At 42.8% G+C, this 18,913-nt stretch overlaps 1 protein-coding gene across 2 annotated transcripts in view; it reads right to left on the bottom strand.

The window, feature by feature from the left end:
- The window catches only part of PDE6C (phosphodiesterase 6C), a 47,472-nt gene that overhangs the window by 12,169 nt on the left and 16,390 nt on the right, over nt 1-18,913 (bottom strand). For both annotated transcript variants that reach the window (XM_059398151.1, XM_059398152.1), the window contains 7 exons: nt 16,132-16,281; nt 15,408-15,551; nt 14,080-14,148; nt 9,430-9,576; nt 9,083-9,190; nt 8,557-8,666; nt 2,549-2,636 (listed from right to left, as the gene is read on the bottom strand). In XM_059398151.1, the coding sequence (XP_059254134.1) occupies nt 2,549-2,636; nt 8,557-8,666; nt 9,083-9,190; nt 9,430-9,576; nt 14,080-14,148; nt 15,408-15,551; nt 16,132-16,281 (816 nt within the window). The remainder of the gene's footprint in view (nt 1-2,548; nt 2,637-8,556; nt 8,667-9,082; nt 9,191-9,429; nt 9,577-14,079; nt 14,149-15,407; nt 15,552-16,131; nt 16,282-18,913) is intronic.

Here is an 18,913-nt window from a genome sequence, read left to right as displayed (position 1 = left end):
TTCAGGTGGTTCTTAATCCTCAGAACAGTGAATCCCACTCTACTAGAACATAAGGACATTTTAATTCAAAGCCTCACTAATATGCAAAATAAAATGAGTAATGACCACAAAATGCCAAAACTGTTTTATAAATCATGAGGATTTATCTTATTTAAATGCTTTTAATGCAAATATTTTCTTTATACAAAAAAACAAATGGAAGAAGAACATTGTCTCCCAAAAGTGTAAAAAGAACATCTGATGGCTAAAAATTTCATTTTTTTTTTTAGTGTTCCATTTGCCTGCTCATAAAAAGCTCTATGATTACATTGCCTAGCGACTCTATTTACAGGCCCTGTAAGTTTGCAATTAGCAGGTTGGATAGCATTGTAGACAGGTCCGTGCCAAGGTGGTATGGATTACCCAGATGCAGTATGACTTTTTAGAAAGAATAATAAGCCTTTATATAGCCATCAAAACCAATCTCAGACTCCAGTGTAAATAAAATTAAAAAAAAAATTAAGATGGAAAACCACAAGTCTATTATAAACCTTTAAATTCCAGAAAGGAAAACCATAGGAGATAGGAAGACCACCCCCCCAGCCCCACCTCCACTGCCCCACCCCCCACCAACCTCCAATGTTAAGCATTTAAATACTTGGTTGAAATTCTTTTTTTGTTTTTGTTTTTTTAAGATTTTGTTTATTTATGAGTATAAGCAGGAGGATGGGTAGTCAGAGGGAGCAGCAGACTCCCCGCTGAGCAGGGACCTGAGCCAAAGGCAGAGGCTTAACCCACTGAGCCATCCCGGCGCCCCTTGGTTGAAGTTCTTAAAATGTATTTTGCTTTGCAGGGACATGTAAAATTAAAAAATAAATTATATTTGACACTACCAGCTTGTGGTGTAACATAATCAGTGACACCACTGATTATAAAAAGTAGGGAAAATTCTTACTCAAAAATGTAAGATTGTCCCAACAAAGACTCATAACAAATTAGTAGCAGGAATTTACTCTTTTCTTCCTGAATTACTTTCAATTCCACTCCTTTTCTTAATTTTCCATAGAACAGATAATATCATCATTTTTATGTTATAAACCCTATTGCAGGGATAGGTTCTGGCTGCACACTAGAATTTTCATTCTCATTAAAAATGTATGAGACACCTAGGTGGCTTAGTTGGTTAAGTGTCTGCTTTCAGCTAGGGTTGTGATCCCCGGGGGGCCTGGGATTGAACCTTGCATGGCGTCCAGCTCCCTGTTCAGTGGGGAGTCTGCTTCTCCCTTTCCCTCCATGGCTCCCCCACCCCTGCCCACACATGCTCTCTCTCACTCTCTCTTTCTCTCAAATAAATAAATAAAATCTTAAAAAAAAAAAAACTAAAAATGCAAATTCCTGGGCCAGAATCCCAGAAAACCCCGTCAGGAAGTGCAAAAATGAAGCCCAGGAACTTTTTAACAACCTGCATGAATTCTGCGGAATTCGTGAATTCCATGTGAATTCCACCCTGTGAATTCTGATGCACTGGGTCTGGGTTCCCTGTCTGGGCGTGGAATCAATCACAGGCTATTAAAAACACTCAACTATTTTTTTTTTCTTTTCCACCTTTCTGCCTGGTCAATCTACCTTACAAGTTTCCCCACTTGCTTTACGTTACTTGGGAGAATTTAGTGTTATCTCTGGGCTTAGGCATATTTCTGTATGCTTCTTCCCTGAGCCTTTAATAAAAGATTGTTACAGAAACTGAGAAAAGCTCTACCCTGCCAAAGGGATTATTTCTCCTGACTGAGCACATGTGATTCCCAACATGTTCTCTGTTACGACAAAATGTTTCCCTCCATCTAATAATGACTCGTTTTAATCAGCTTTCGCTTGGAATTTCTCAAGAGGTTTTTTTTTTTAAGTATAACTAGAATATATATCCACTTTCCCCCAAGTCTATATACCCCTTAAATAAAATTGATAAAAAGAAGAATGACAGCCTCCTATGGAATGTTAGTAACATGTGACATGTGCAAATCAAAGTGAATTCAAGACCAAGCTTCCTGCACAAAGCTGTCGCTGCTCCCCTATGCCCTACCCACTCTTGAATGTGGCATCTCCTTCTAGAATCTCAGCATTACCAGTGCCTCTCTGACCGCAGTTGTCTGTTTCTGTTTTGTATCGTGGTTTCATGCTTACCTTACCAAATCTTGACTTCCTCAACGATACAGACAAAGCCTCACAGGGCATGCTCCATGAATAAGAAAATCATTGGCTATGTAGCCTACTTTCCCCTTTCCATATATATATCCCTTAGGGAGAACAGGGCCCTCTCACATCCACCATAGATTTTTCTTCTTTCTCCACAGACCCACAGAGATTTTGTGGCTTTCTATGGCTCTTTTCTATCTCAGCTCCTTCCAGCCTGGTTGTTCAAAACTCTTGCAAAATAGGCATTTCTAGCAATTGACTGCAATAAGGGTTTAGGCTGCCAAATGCCATAACTCAAGGCCATCCTCTTTCTAGGCATTTTTGATGGGTTAGTGCTTTGATCCAGAGCTTCTGAGCTGGAGAAGGGCTCATGTACCTCATCCTGCAGGAGGGTCTTACTGTACTCCAGGTGATGCCTCTCCAAAATGGAAGATCCGTGAAGCTTTGCTAATGGAGACGTGGATCTAGGAGGAAGAGGATATGCCATAAGTTCAGCAGCTTAGAGATTACACGGAAGTCCATACAGTATAAAGTCTTTACTCTCTGAGGACGTTTTCCATTTCTTCTTTCTCCCTCTCCTCTAATACCTGTGAAATGATCGAAAGGAACATATTGGGACCAGTTTTTTTAGATTTAGAACATGAGAATACACTCTTTAAAAAAATTCTTTAAGAAAGCTAATTTGTTGAATGCATAAAATGACTGAATTAATTTAAATTAGGAAGTTTGGTTCATCCCCTGCATTTTTAAGTTTAAAATCTTGAGGTTCCCTGGAGCTTATGGCACTGGTCTGCGACTCCCTGAACATGGAACAAACCTCTTGAAAGCCCACAGATCATTAAATGGAAAATGTTTACTAAGAATTTCCAGGAACTGGGGCACCTGGGTGGCTCAGTCAGTTCAGCATCTGCCTTCAGCTCAGGTCATGATCCCAGGGTTCTGGGATCGAGCCCTGCTTTGGGCTCTCTGCTCAGCAGGGAGTCTGCTTCTCCCTCTGCCCCACACCCCCCTCTCATGCTCTCTTTCTCTTTCTCAAATAAATCGATAAAATCTTAAGACAAAAGAAAAAGAATTTTCAGGAACCAAAATAAAAATGATTATAAAGTGATCATTTTTTTTTCCTCCTCTAAGACAGGGACAGCAATTTTAAGTTAAACTTCCCATTTGTTAACTGTTAGGTCACAGCTTTCTATAAGTGGGGACTACAGTCTTGGGTGCCCTGTCTTCCTTCAAGTTTTTCTGTTTGAGAAGAGGATGCCCTCAAAAATAAAAGGTACAGAGAGGAAGTGATAGAGAGAGGCTGAGAGGCTGAGGTCAAAGGCCTACACAGGTAGTATAAAGAATTTGTTATAAGAAATACAGAATGAATAAATAATTTTAAGAAAGGAAGAAATCAGAGATAGGAGTGGCAGCCTTAGTAGAGAAGTTTCATCTTATTTGAGAAAGAACAGAACTTTAGGGAGTAGAAGAGATAGTAACAGGTCACTAACAAGTCAGGTAACCCACATGCTCTAGTTAGGGAACAGCGTCTGAACAATATGATAATTGATCCTAATTTTAGGACATATTTAAATACCTCCTCTGTGTTAGCACTGGAGATTTAAAAAAATTAATTAAAGCTCAATTCCGGTCAGAAAAGAATTCCTTTAGGTTTAAAAGCATCAATCAAGAAAGATTTCTGGGCATTTAGAGATACACCCAATCTCAGAATAATACCTCATAGATTATTTATTAATACAAAAGAGAAAATGTACCTTTACCTAAAGAGAGCTCCTGGATATTGCCCATAAATAATTTAACTATACTTCATAAATAATGGGACAAATTGCTACTATGGGCTTCCTGATGGACTGAGAAGGATACTATCCATGTAGAAATCCCACCAAAAATGTTTACCCTGAATCTGGTAAGTAGGAAACCACTGGGAAAATCCAAATTGAGGGCTTTTTCCTGCACAAGAATCGTCCTAGACTAAAAAATGGCCATATTCAGAAAGATACAGGAAGGTTGAGGAGTTATTACAGATTAAAGAGATTAAAAATACTGGACAACCAAACACAAGGCGTGATCCTTGATTAGATCCTGAATCAAAAGGGAAAAAAAAAAAAGCTATGAAGGACATTATTGGGAAAATTGGAATCACTTGAATAAACATTCTATATTGGATAACAGTAGTGTACCAATGTTAAATTTCCTCAGCATGATCATCATGTTTTGTGTCTATGGGCAAATGTCTCCCTTATTCTTAGGAGATACATGCTGAAACATTTTGGGGTAAAATGTCATGATGTCTGCAACTCACAGATGGTTCAGTAAAAAGAAAAAGAATTAATTTATATATATACACAGACACACACATATGTATATACATATTTGGAGAGAAAATTAGTTTAGCAAGATATATTTTTAAAGTAAATTTCAGAGATGTCATTAAAAGTTTCCAAGGGATACTGAGAAAAAAAATTTTTTTTAAATCATACCATCCATCAATAATTCTCTGTATTTTGGAAGTCTGCCAACAGTAAGCTTGAAGGATGGAAAATAGCTAGTTCAGCTGTGCTACTGACCAGGGAGAAAATATCGAAAGTAGAGAAACTCAAGCAGGAAATCATGGTGTGACTTGACTAGCCAACCTACCAGTTTTCCTGGACTTTTCAAGAATGATTTTTGAAAATTAAGACTCCAGCCAGGGACAGTGTTGGTAAGAAAGTGCTAAGGGGTTCTTTTAAGGTAGACGAGTAATATCCCAACTTCTCGAAGAAATCTGAGGACTGTTGTGGGGAGGGACACCACTGTCAGTATTCCCTAGGGAATTCTGAGGTGGTGGAGGAGATGATTGAAGACTGGATACAAGTAAATTTTATCCTAAAATTTAAGAAGCAGAAAATGACACAATCTGTAGATGACAGAACAGGAAGGTTGACCTTTACCTCTGAAACAATTTAAACTATTTCAGAGTTTGCAAGCACTTACAGAATAATCATTAGGAAATCCCAAAGCAGGTTTAGAAGGAATACATGAGGCCAGGTTGATGTTATGGACCCTTTTGTGACAGGGTTGGTGGGAGCAGAAGGCCACGGAGCCCCTGTGTCTGGATTTCAGCACGGCAGTTGACAGGGCTCCTTGGGATATCTGCAGTAGGTTCTGGAACAGTGAGTGTATCCACTCACACAGCTGGGCAGCAGAGCCCAATGAGTGGGTTTAATTGACTGTCTTCAACTGTGAGAACAGTTTTCCAGTCCTGGGCCCCAAAACTTTGCCCTTGCTCTTGTCCTGATGCATAATTTTACCAGTGACTTGAATGAATATTAATGGAAACCATGACTAATTTTTCAATGATAAAAAACTGGAAAAGAAATGAATCCATTGGCTGACAGAGAATGGCAAAGGCGATTTCAATTAAGAGTGAAATGAAGAATCAAGAAGATGAAATTTAATTAAGATTAAATGTAAAACACTTCAGATCCTGTCTGGATTACTGTGTTAAACCCCAAGACCTGCATTTAAAGAAGATAGGAGTGGCAGCCTTAGTAGAGAAATGACGTGTGTGGAGACTTTATATATGAAATGGTTTAAATAGCTGGGTGTGTTCAACCAGGAAAGGAGGAGGGGGGAGTGGTAATTCTCTTTTATATGAAGGAATGGTCTGTGGTACAGAAATTATGCATATTCTAGCAGCTCCAGAGAGAAACCTGAACAGGACAAACAGATGTGATTGGGAGACGAATTTCAGTTCAATATCATAAAGAACATCCAACCATCCGAATCATCTAAGAGGGGAATGGTGTGTCCTGTTGGCCATTATGGGAAAAGCCAGATATGGACTCGAGGACATCAGGAGGAAGGCAGTCGAGGAGAGGCCTGTGTTGGATGGGGGATAAGATAAATTTTAACATTTCTCATATTTTGTCCCAGTAACTGCATTTCTTCAGGGAGAAGACGGAGGAGAGAAAAGAGGCAGAAAGACAAGATGGCCAAAAAACTAAACAAGGAAAGGGGTGAGAGGAATAAAGAAATCAGTAATCTTAGAGATGAGTGAAGCAGAAAACAAACTGACTGGAAAAGTGAAGGGACCAAAGAGAGTAGGAGAACTGGAGGTAACGACAGAAATCTGAAAATGGCAAGGTTTTTGTTTTTTGGGTTTTTTTTTTTTAAGATTTTATTTTTTTATTTGACAGACGGAGATCACAAGTAGGCAGAAAGGCAGGCAGAGAGAGAGGGGAGAAAGCAGGCTCCCTGAAGAGCAGAGAGCCCAAAGTGGGGCTCGATCCCAGGACCCTGGAATTATGACCTGAGCCGAAGGCAGAGGCTTTAACCCACTGAGCCACCCAGGTGCCCCAAAAATGGCAAGGTTTTTAAGGCATTGTCAGAGGGTAGTCCATAACGCTAATAAATTGAGGGTGAAAACCAGAACCAAGGGGGCCAGACATTCTGGAGACGAGAAATCAGACCATGGGCACAAGGTCCAGCCAAGAAGCAGAGTCATCTGTGATCCCTGCTGCTTCATGTCACCCTCTATGGCGAGCTGATTTGTCACCATCAATGTGAGAGTAATAATCGTGTTTCATTCCACCTTCTCAAGAACATGCCAACATCATGTCTCCATAGCTCTGTGGACTCCTAAGCAATTCTTCCAGAACAATAGGGATATGAAGAGCCTCAGTGAGCATCACAATTGAAGGACAGCATGCAGCAAGGCGGTGTTTGATCATGGTGGCATAGCAGAGCTGCCAGGACCAAGGACACCCATGCTGAGGTGCCTGCAGTGAGGAAGCCCAAACATGGGTCCCAGTCCTTCCACTGCCTCATATTCCTGCCATCCAGTCTACAGAGAGAAATGGCGGGAGACATTCAGCATGCCCCCCAGCAGATGGATGGAGGCACACACACAGACCCCAGCCAGGCCAAAGCAGAGACCTCAGAGGTGGCTGCATCCTTCCTGGAGGCCAGATGCCACATCCAATTTGGCAAGATGGACTTTGCCTTTCTGAGCTTGTTTCTTCCTCAGTGAAAGAGGGAGGTGATAGGAGCCCCCATGTAGGAGCACTAGGAGAATTCAAAGAGGCGATGAGTGCCAAGTTCTCAGCGTGGGGCAGCACACCTTGGCTACTCAGTAGATCTGAGGTGGCCACCACACCAGTGGTCAGAGGAGAGGAAGGGAACCCAGCCACTGTCAGGACACTGGCCTGCAGGAATGCAGAATGGCCCACGTGCACGGGGATCTCTGGAGGGGAATCCGTCCCTTGCCCGAAGCCACAGAGCCAATCCTCTTTTCAAGACAAAGCCCCATAGCTGGAGTTACTGAAGGTGAAGACTGACGTCACCACTCACGGGGTGCTTTTCATTCACTGAGTAGATTTTTTTGGAGCACCTCCTGTGTAGTTTCAGATACGTGTAATTTCATTTGAGTCCCCTAACCGTTTTTGAGAGGTAGATATCGTGCCCCTTCTGTGGTTCACAAATAGAATCTCAAATAGACCAAGTGACTTCCCCAAGCTCCCCCAACCAGGAAGTGGTTGGACCCCACAGACCCAGACTTCTCTCTAAATGCCTGGTGCCTCTGGAGAGGGGTAGGTAGTGTGTCAGAGATGAGGATACAGTGTGTCTAAGTCAGACAGAGCAGCTTAAAAGCCATGATCAAGGAGCTCAGCTGGCCACGGGCATTGCTGATGAATTTTGAAGAGTGTCAGTGACATCATAATAATACTTAGTGTTTATTTACTGTCCAGAGGCTACCAGGAGTGGAATGCTTTATATGCATGATCTCATTTAATTTTTACAAGGATCTTACCTGTTAGGTACCATTGTTACAATCCTTACTTTTCAAATGAGGAAGTTGAGGCTTACAAAATGTAAATCAGTTGTGAACCCAGTGAGCCCACATCTTTCTAAGCTGAGAAACTGTACCTTCATTGTTGCCCTTGGCTGGGGCAAGAGGGGAAGGCTGACAGAGAGGATAAGGTGCCAAGCCAGCTGCAGGAGAGCTTGGGAGCTGCAGAGGAGCCAGGGAAGGGAAGGGGAGTGAGCCCAGGAAGGAACACCCTCTGGCTGGGGGTGCTCCACAAGTGTGTGTGCGTGTAAGCCCAAGCCTGGTGCACTTTCATATATGAATTCCATACTCTGACTAAGCACTTGAAGAGAGGAGGGGTGACAGCATTTATGAATAAGGCAGGGCACGTCTGGAGATGAAAACCATAGGGGACGGGGGCTGCGGGCTGCAAACATCCAGGGAGAAAGAGCAGACATTATCATGAGGGCTGAGGCTCTGAAGGAACAGAATGTGACTGAGATTCCTGAACATGATGGAGAAGAGCTGACAGGCTAAGAGACAAGTTCTCTTCTCTTCCAAGACGGCTTCAAACATCACCAGTACTCGTCACTTACTTCATCTGATACAAGTTATTGGTGCCTCGGTGGTCAATGTCGTGGCAGAAGGCAGCCGCGAGCATGGCAAAGGCTTCAAGATCCGTATAGTATTTCTTCAGTCTTCCTGTCTAAAAACGCACATATGTGTATATATATATATATATATACATATATATATATATTTACTTAGACATATACACCTCTGAGCAGGCTCACTGAGGTCAGCCTGAAAAGGCGAAGATGGCCTGCCCGGTTTGTAGAGCAAATCGGCTTTACATCTCCGGTACTGCAGCTCATTCCCAGCAATTACAAAACCCGGCAGGTTCCTGACTGTTTCCTTTAAGGCCATGAGTATGTGAATGCCACAGTACTCATCCAACCACGTGCCCAGAGATACCCATGTTGCCTGGCATCATCTACAGGGTCGTTTGGGGCTTATAGGATCCAAAACTACTGATCTAAAACCATGGACCACAGCTGCTTGTCATCGTGCTCACGAGGGAAGCGTGCAGGTTTCCCGCGGTTCGCAGCTCTCTGTACCTACCATGAGCAGAGTGAACATGGTCTGCCCCACATTGAAGCCGTGCCGCCAGTTGTGGTAGGTGATGGAACGGTACCCTTTCCTCACCGTGTACATCCACCTGGTCAGAACCTGCCGCCCAAACAAGACAGCTCTGTTCAGACTTTGGAATCGAATTCTAAAGATCAGAAGGTCTGTGACCACCTTATCTAAAAAGATAGGCTGGTCCTGTTTGCAGGGCTCAAGCTGATATATTTACAAAGTTAATAATCATTGAAAACCCAAATGGAAGTTAATCTTTTGAACCACGGGAAACACAGGTGAGGGCAGCAATGGCATCACACCTTACTTTCAATTACATGCTATCTGACCTCGACGGGTACTTTGAATTTCTCCACCACGTTGATTTCAAAAAACAGCCGCAGCCCACACTTAATCAGCTCGTGCTCTGTGATGGGGAAGTCACTGAAACGGAACTCGTACAGGTCCACCGCCTGCGGGTCCGGCAGGTCCTCTTTCTGCGGAGACAAGGGCGGACTGCTTCGGATTACCTGCCTCTTCCCCCGCACCCTGCTCTCCATGAATTACCATGAAAGGGGACCACGTGGAGCCCCCCGAGCCTCTGTGCACCTGATCCCATGCAGAGGCCGTGTGTGATTCCCCAACAAGCCTACACCATTGTCCCCAGTTTCCAGAGGGTGACGCTGACACTTGGCTCTATTAAGAAACTTTCTGAGCGATGGAATTCAATTCTGAATCCATCTCCAGTGGCCGTTCTCTTTTTCTGATGCTAAAGAAAAGGTCTTGTTGCAGCTGCCTGGTCTGTTTTCAGGATTCGACTTCTCTCTTCTCCTCTTCCAGAAATACTTGTTGAACAGTGAATGATCACTTCATTCATTCTTATCTGCTCTTTACCTGTTCACAGACAGTGGGCTCTGCCACATGGGATCATGCCTGTCTTATTTGCTGCAGCTCCTGGTGTCCACAGGCCTGTGCCAGGGAGGGGCTTGGGAAATGTCTGTGGGATGAATGATGCCTCATTCACCCTGCACCTTGTTAGATTGAGGACTTGGCCCGTGGCAAATGACATGGCCAGGGAAATAAAAATAGGGATCGTGCCCTTAACGAACTTAGCTCATTGAAATATTTTTAATATTTCTAATATAGATCATTGAAAGGTAAGAGTTTAGAATACTCACAGAGTGTAACAACATCCCAGGCCCAAGGCTGGGGGTAGAGTTGAAGGCAGGCTGGAGAGGGAGTTAGAGGGAAAGATATTCTGGAAGGATGTGGACTCAGCTGGTTTGGTGGATGGCAGGGAGGAGACGATCCCACGGGAGGAGAGAGAGCTCCAGGAGGGAGAAAGAAGCTAGGAAGAGAGACGTGGGTCCACCGGAAGCGCGCAGGAGCAATTTGGTCCAGTGGGTATTTACTGAGCCAGTCCTAAGTCCTGCACACGGTGCTAAGGCCATGTTGCTCAGCAAGTTATGGTTTCCCAGGAGGAAGAGTTCATGCTCTATTTTATACGAATTTCAATACCAAGCGGTAGATGGCTGTTTTAAGCAAAATTATGATTTCTCATCCCTTAAGCCCTCAGTGTGGATGGATCTCTCCCCCTCGCCCTTCTCTCCTTCCCCAGGTCTCCCAGAGCCCTGTGATGCCTTCTCACCCGAGCTAGTCTCAGACTGGTCCCGTCAGGTAGACATGATTTTTTTTTTGCCCTGCAAAGCAATGGTTTGGAACCAAGAGACTAGCCTTTAGTTCTGGGTTTAGTTTAGCTACATCTCCCACACTGCACAAGCCTCAGTGTTCTCATCTGTGAAACAGGAACAACAATAGTAACTGTCTTTGCTGTCTTCATTGAAAAGCAATGCTAATCTGATCTGCCTGCCTCACAGAGAATTAGTGGAGATTGAGCTCACAAAAACCCTTTCTCCGTTTCTCATAGAACCTGCCTATGTCCTTCGTTACTCCTTCTTGTCACCTTCTAACACTCCCAGGTTCCTTGCCCATGTAGGTTCTTCTTTTCCTCTTATTCATTCATGATTTATTCATTCAATAGACATTTATCGGTTTCTATCTGTGTTGTAGGCTTTATGGGTGACTAAAACAGACACTGTCACTGTCCCTGAAACATGCATTCTCATGGGGAGAGGCAGACAACAAGCACATCTTTTAAAAATCAGAATAGAGAAGCTTAAAGCAGTATGGTGGGGAGTACCCCGGGCCACACAGACTCCCTGCTGGAGGTTGTCTCAGCCCTACAATTTATAGAGTGAAGATAGGATGTGAAAATGATTTTAATGCTTTAAAGGCTCAGTCACAGTAAAGTGTAAGTGTGCATTTTAGCAAGAATCCAAGGAGGAGGTTCTCAAAAGAATGACCCCCAGGTCCCATTTGCAGTAACAGGCAAACCAATCAAAGTAGGTTAGTACAAAAATGATAGAATTTGAAGAACAGCCGTTTTATAATAGGTGGTACAGAGGGTCGATAAAAAATAAAGGCGTTTGGTCGGTCTGCTAAGTAGAAACTCTGGGCACCCAACGGCCAGTCTTCTCCCCACTAAGCTGGGATGAGAGCAGTTAGGGGTGGCTGATGTCCTGCTCAAGCTCTGAAGCAGTTCTGACGGCACCTTTCAAGGCTGGCTCGCTCCATCTACTCCCAGAAGGATCCCCTGGGCACCTGAGCAGACCCCCGGCTTCACCCTCTGCCAGACAAATCCCGCTTTCCCCTCAAGCCTCCTTGCCACAGCTTCCATCTTGTGTTCTACCATCATCCGCAAGTAGAAACAGGCCCTTGGCCTCCCCTGGACCTTTGGTGCTCATGCTCTGGAAACTCGTCCCTGCGGGGCAGTGTGATTGCCTGTATTTTATCCTTAAGTAACGTGGCTTCTTGACCAGACCATACTACCTTTTGTACTCTGGATGGCAGAGTGTGTCTCACTAACTACTGACTGAAGGAAAAGCACAGAATTAAGGCTGGGTGACCAAGGTCCTTCTCTGGGAAGTCCTCTCTGGATCTACGGTGTAATTGCGAGGTGCAGAGCCTCCTGATGTGTCCTGGAGAGGAGGGAAGGAAGGCAGGGGGAGGACTTGCCTCGCCTCCTATGCCTGCATTGATGCAGGCTACCTCAGTCCTCCTTGGAAAGCAAAACTGCCATTGGCATCCATGATATTGTAGAAGGTCGCTAGTTCTCCAGTTAGAGGACAAAGGACCTTATGTTGGAGAAGCAATAAAATGGGTAAAAAACCAATAGCTTTATGAAGAAACACCTGTTTGAATATAAAATCTACTCTAGGCTCATCCCAGATCATTACTGCATAAAAATTAAGAACTCAAACAAATATTTCAGAGAGTTTTCCCCAAAATTATGATCTCCACTTACCATGATTACATTTTCATGGCAAGCATTTGTTGCCAACATTTTTGCCACATAACTAATTAGCTACAAGGCAATTTTTGCCGTAAAAAATAAAATCACAAAAAATAAGAGAGGGACATTCATTAAAAAGAATGTAATGAGGGGCACCTTAGTCAGGTAAGCATCCTACTCTTGAGCTCAGCTCAGGTCTTGATCTCAGGATCATGAGGATCGTGTTGGGCTCCACGTTAGGCATGGAGCCTACTTAAAAATTAATTTAAAAGGATGTAATGAAACACACCAAAAAATGAATAACAAAATGAAAGAGACTTTACTGCAAAATAAAAAATATTTGAATATATTTTAAACGTATAGGTAGATTCATGGCAACATGGTGCAAATAACTGATTTTATTCTGTGCACTTGTCTTTGAAGTCTTTCATTCAGAGTAATATGTATGTGTGTATATATATATTATATGCATATATAAGATGTATATATGTATATATATATATTTTCTTGTTGATTTATCTCCTCCTTTGGCTTCACACTTTCTTTTTTTCACTAAAATTTCTTTTAGGTTTACATAATATAAGAACTATTATTTTTTATTTTACAGCAAGATTGCCTTACAAACTAATCAGTTATGCAGCAAAAATGCTTGCCCTGAAATGCTTGCAGCAAAAATGTCTATGGCAAAGAAGTTTAGGGCAAAACTACCGAGAATCAAATATAGTATTAATGACAAGAAGAGAAGTTATTGCAACCGGAAATGATAAGGGTGGCCCAATGGCAACCATAGGAAAGAATCGAATTCCTCCAAGTTCCAGAAGGAAGAAACCAGACCTGGCAGAAGACAGTTGTGCCTCAGAGGGTCTGACATTCTACTGTGATTTTGTCATGTCTTCTGGGGTGATTACAGTGCAATCCAAAACTATTAACATAAATAAGGCCATGATATCCTTAGAGTCTGTGCCTGTGTTTCCTTATGTGGAAGTCTGGTTTCTTTCCTTTTTCTTTTTTTTTCTTTCTTTCTTTTTTTTTTTTTTTTAAGATTTTATTTATTTATTTGACAGAGAGAGAGATCACAAATAGGTAAGGGCGGGGGGGAGGGGAGCAGGCTCCCTGCAGAGCAGAGAGCCTGATGTGGGGCTCAATCTCAGGACCCTGAGATCATGAGCTGAGCTGAAGGCAGAGGATTAACCCACTGAGCCACTCAGGTGCCCCTCTTTTTTCTTTTTTTTAAAGTTTTTATTTATTTATTTGTCAGAGAGAGAGCGAGAGAGAGAACACAAGCAGGGGGAGCAGCAGGCAGAGAGAGAAACAGACTTTCCACCGAGAAGGGAGCCTGATGTGGGACTCAATCCCAGGACCCTAGCGTCATGACCTGAGCCCAACGCAGCCGCTTAACCAACTGAGCCACCCAGACATCTCAGAAATCTGGTTTCTGATTCTAAATTATCTTTGTGGATTGGACTGTAGGAGACAAGGCGGAAGAAATGCAGAGAACCAGAAGATCACTCTTTATAAGAAATCTCTTTTCTTTCCAGCCTTTAAAGATGGCAGAGAAGAGGAAAGTCAACACTTACTTGAGAAATGAGAACATGTATCCCAATATATTTTATTTTAAAGGTGTAAAGGATAGAAGTAAAACACTTACCAAAATTGTGATAAGTTGTTTTTCTTCACAATCTTCAATTACGTCTGTATTTAACTTCTCTTTAATTTTCTAAAATGTAAAAGGAATCGGGGTGTGAGATTCCTATAAAGTGAATTTCTATCTGATTCTTCTACTCTTAAGATTGGTTTAAATGTATTTAAAATATGCTGTAATGAGTTCTATGCAAAGATGTATTCTGGATACAAAGAAGACCTGTAGTATAATTATGAAGAATTTCCAAAAAAAAAAAAAAAAAAAACCCTAATATAATTGATTTCTTTCTTCCCCCAAAAGGAAAATGTAACAGTGACTGTCTTAGAGACAGAGAGAGAAATGTAGAAAGAGAGAAAAATTTGTTTTTCTACGAGTTCTTTTTTCTCCTTTGTTTTCTATGAGTTAATAATAATTTCCCTTCATCCTCCCTAGATTTTCTTATTTTTAACATCTCAAATTGTCAAATAAAATTTCTCTCAACTTTCAAACCACTCAGCAAAACCAAAAAGAGAAAAAAAGAAAAAAAAAATACCCAAGAAAACTGCACCTACACACACTCCAAAAACTAGGGAAATAAAAGGAATAAAGATAGTGGGTGTGTGATATCTCCCCTTCATGTGGTGGTTATTAGGACATTGTTAGTAAATATCCACTTGCTTCCCCATCATCCATGATATTGGTCTTGGTTACATTTGGCCAATGAGACTTTGAGTGAATGTGATATTGAGTGAAGACTTGATGTGAGCTTGCACACTTGGGCTTACTCTCTCACATTTCTGACATTACCATAAGAAGAACACTTCTCAGGTAGCTGCTGGTCAAGAAGAATGATATATGCATAGAGCAAACCAAACCCACAGCTTAGAGCCAAGCCCAACTAAGAATCAGTTGAAGCCTGGTCAACCCACCAATGCCCGAGGAGGAAATAGGTGATTGTTGTCATATACCACTGACATATTTGTTATGCAGCATTATGTGGTAATAGCTGACTGGTACATTTCCCTTCCTGGAAATGTTTTTTCCTCACTAACACACTTGAATCTAGCTGCCACTCCTCTAGCTCCTACTGATCCATGAACTGTTTTTGGGGTTTTTAAAAAAAATTTTTAATGTTTTAAGCAGAGTGCAATTCCAACCAAGCAGCTGAGACATTTAATAAGGCTCTGTGTCTGCTGGGCCACCCAGGTCCTCCCCCAAACTTCCTTCTTTGTCTCCTCCTCCTTAGCCCAGGACTAAACCTATCCTCATGTGTCAGACCTCTAGGAAGTTAAACAAATTCCAGAAGCTACGCTCAGATGTCACTAAATGTCCACAGAACCGAATTCCCCACTTACCAGAATGGACTTGATTTCATCGGGAGTGGCTTTGGTCTGGCTCATGAGCATTTCCTGAGCTATATCCTTTCTGTTTTCTAGCTTATTCATTTTATCATAGGTGTCAGTATTTAAAAGAGACCATCCAAGAAATTGTGTGAGAGTCTGAAATGGATAAAATGTGATTCAATTCTCTACAATTAAAAACTTGTTTTGGAGGCAACCATTGGCATCTTTTCTATCAATCAATCTCCTTCCCACCATCAACAATCCAGCTTCTTATTTCAATCAAAGAAAAAAACATACTGATAATCAGCCCCAGACAATAAAGCTGGCTAAGCCCTTGCTTTGCAAAATGCACCATGCCCCATAAATACTTTATTAGAGGAGAGGAATTTCAAATATACAGTAGAATAAAGCAGAGTCTGAAACTCAGAGGACTGGGGGAGATAGCAAGAATGACAAGGAATAGAAGGGGTGGGGAAAGGAGATAGAAACCTTCTTCCTGATTTCCTCATATCGTAAAGAATTTTGATTAAGCCAGAATTCAATCTCAGGAAGACAATGTTGCAGTCTACAGATGTCAGGAAACGGAAATGACACAATGAGCACATACTGACCACAACCATGTGTGACTCATGCCTTAATTGCCCTTCAACAACATCCCTCCAGAGTAACAAATAATGACGCTGCCTCCATTGTTTCATGAATTTCATTTACCTCCATTATTTATAATTGCACTTACCTCAGTAATGTGTTCATCATACTCATCAAAAGGTTTTCCATCTTTTCTATTATAAAATGTAGCTACTCCCACAATATCTTCCTTCTTGTTGACAATAGGCAGGGATAAGACATTTTTAATGACCCAACCCGTTTCATCTACAGGTCCTTTCTACAAATAATAAAGACATTCAGATTATGCTTCAACTTTCAATTTTGAAATACCTGTGTTGCAAAAGAAATGTACCGAGAAGTGCTATGCATCCTTCACCCAGTTTCTCCAGTAGGAACACCTTGTGTAACTGTAGCGCACTATCAAATCCAGGAAATAAAGATTGATACAAGCCCTGGATCTCACTCAGATTTCACTAGATGTGTGTGTACTTACTTGTGCATGCATGTGTGTGTGCCTTTCTGTGCAATTTCATCACACGTGTAGCCATGTGCACCCTGCCCAGAAACAAGATACGGAACTCACACAGCACCCCAGGTCTTCCCTGAGCTACCCTCTCACCACCATCCCCCCAAACTAGGCTACCTTTAAAGAAAGAATAATCTAGTCTCTCTGTCAGATGCACAATTCCACACTGTATCAGAACATGGCCAGGACTAGATTGTCGTAAAGAAGTTCTAGCACATGTGATTCAGTGTACTGGAACCGAGCATCGGCGTTGTGATGACCTTAACCTCTTTTCTTTGCCCCCCAGCACTCACCTCTATGTGAGCTCAGTATTCCCTGGTCACTTTTTCTGTTCCCCAACACCTGTTTAGCTAATTCCTCATATTAAATTCTCTCTGTTGAAATACCTAGTGTGGTTTCTGTTTTCCTGACCGATCCCTCAAAACAGTCTTCTGCTTTGGGGGCTGCTCCATTTAGTGAACATCCGTCGAGGTCCAGCCTCTCTTGCCTCTCCCGTGAAACCGTCTCTCACCTTTCTGAACCCATACGGAACTTCTCTTTTTCAGAACTCAATCAGCGCTTAGTGCCTGGGGCACACAACTTAGCAGTTAGACAGTTTCCACATGCTTCGGAGTGGTTGATTTTTGTCTGTGAGGCTATAGTCTAATCCTGCCGAAGAGTGTCTCACACATTGTTGAGCTCTGCACAATTGATGGGACAGGGCCGGGCACGTGACAGGTGCTCGGTAAACAGCGGCTTTTAGTCAGAGGTTCGTCTCTGGACTTGCAATGAAAAGCAGATGGAAATCAAACCTCAACTTAGGCGTCTTGGTGGCCAAAGTTTTGGGGAAAAAAATCAGCACACAGTGTTTCTCAAAGTCTTTATCCTCGGAAAATACTGTGAACTGTTTCTCTCTATGTACACTACCAGATAGATTAGGGACAAAAGCAATTGCAAAGAGTATATTACCTGTGTACAAAATACCTTCACAACCATAAGCACCCTGTATATTTTTAAAAGTTTCCAAAACAAGTTTTAGTGACTGTTTCTTAGTTTTCAGTAAATATTCTTTTGTTGCCTGGGCATGTTCATGTGTTTTGTTGTTACTAAGTTAGTTAGAGCTTGTTGACAGAAAAGTGCTAGAAGGAACTAAAGATTTAAGAAAAATTAATAGGATGAAAACTTAAAACTGAGAAAATTCTATGTGTTATTTTTTTTCCCCTGTGAATGGAAGGTCACTTCAATTGACTTAAAGGAAGAACCCATTTATCCACTTCAAGGAACACCCTGCAGGTGTCTACATCCAAATCCTAGAGCCTGTGGATTTGTTACTTTTCATGGCAAAGGGGCATTAAAGGGCACATGAAATTAGGGCTGCTCACCAGCTGCCCTTAAGACGGGAAATTATCCTGGATTTTCCAGGTAGACCCAAAGTAATTATAAGGATCCTTAAAAGTAGAAAAGAGAGAGTCAGAATTGATGAAGAAGACAACAGAAGCAAGGTCAGGGGTGAAGTCATTGCTGGCTTTGAAGATGGCAGGGGGCCATGAGCCAAAGAATGCAGTAGCTTCTAGAAGCTAGAAAAGGTGAAGAGATGGGTTCTCCCCTACCACCTCTAGAAAGGAACACAGTCTTGCCAACACCCATTTTAGCCCAGCGTGACCCATTCTTGGACTTCTGACTCCAGAACCATAAGATAATGTAGTTGTGCGTGAGTGGTAATTTGTTACAGCAGCAATAGAAAGCTAATCCACCAGGTCCCCTGAGGAACACAGTTTGAGAACTTTGCCTTTGCAGGTTTGCCGTGACCATAGTTCACTTGGGATCAGTCGTTTTTCCATTAAACTTCCCAGGTACAAAAGGGTCTAGTGAATAGAAGTGGGGTATGAGCAGGTGGAGAGACATGGGAAGGTGAAGAGAGAGGTGGAGGCCTGGGGAGGGCGGCAAACCTATCCTGAATCTGCTCTGTGGAATGATCCTCAAGGGCGATGTCCCTGAGGAAGCTGGGAGGAGGCCCAAGGAGGCTGAGAACACCATCAAGATTCAGTCCTGACCCGGGCTAAGGACGGGCGGGGTGGGGGGAGCAGTATCTTAGACCAAGATGCCATTGTCAGAGTTCACAGGGCTGTTGGGGGGGTTCCTGGGACCAACGTTGTGGTGGGAGGAGCTGGGGTCTCCCAGCAATGCATCTGCCTCAGTATCCCCACCACACTCAGCCAGCGGCTGGAGTGGCCCACGGGAAGCAGCCCTGTGCTCTGATAACTGAACTTCGCAGCCCAGCAGCCATTGCATGGTCACCCCCCCCACCCCCACCACCAGAGACCCGAGAAGCCCATGTTCAGGGGCACCACACAGGTGTTTCTTGGAGAGCTGGGAAATTCCTATTGGCTGGAGGTTTACTCAG

This window comes from Mustela nigripes, chromosome 4 (genome assembly GCF_022355385.1).
Source record: "Mustela nigripes isolate SB6536 chromosome 4, MUSNIG.SB6536, whole genome shotgun sequence".
NCBI classification, from domain to species: Eukaryota; Metazoa; Chordata; class Mammalia; order Carnivora; family Mustelidae; genus Mustela; species Mustela nigripes.
The sequence above is the reverse complement of the archived record's forward strand: the minus strand, read 5'-3'. Positions and strand labels throughout refer to the sequence as shown.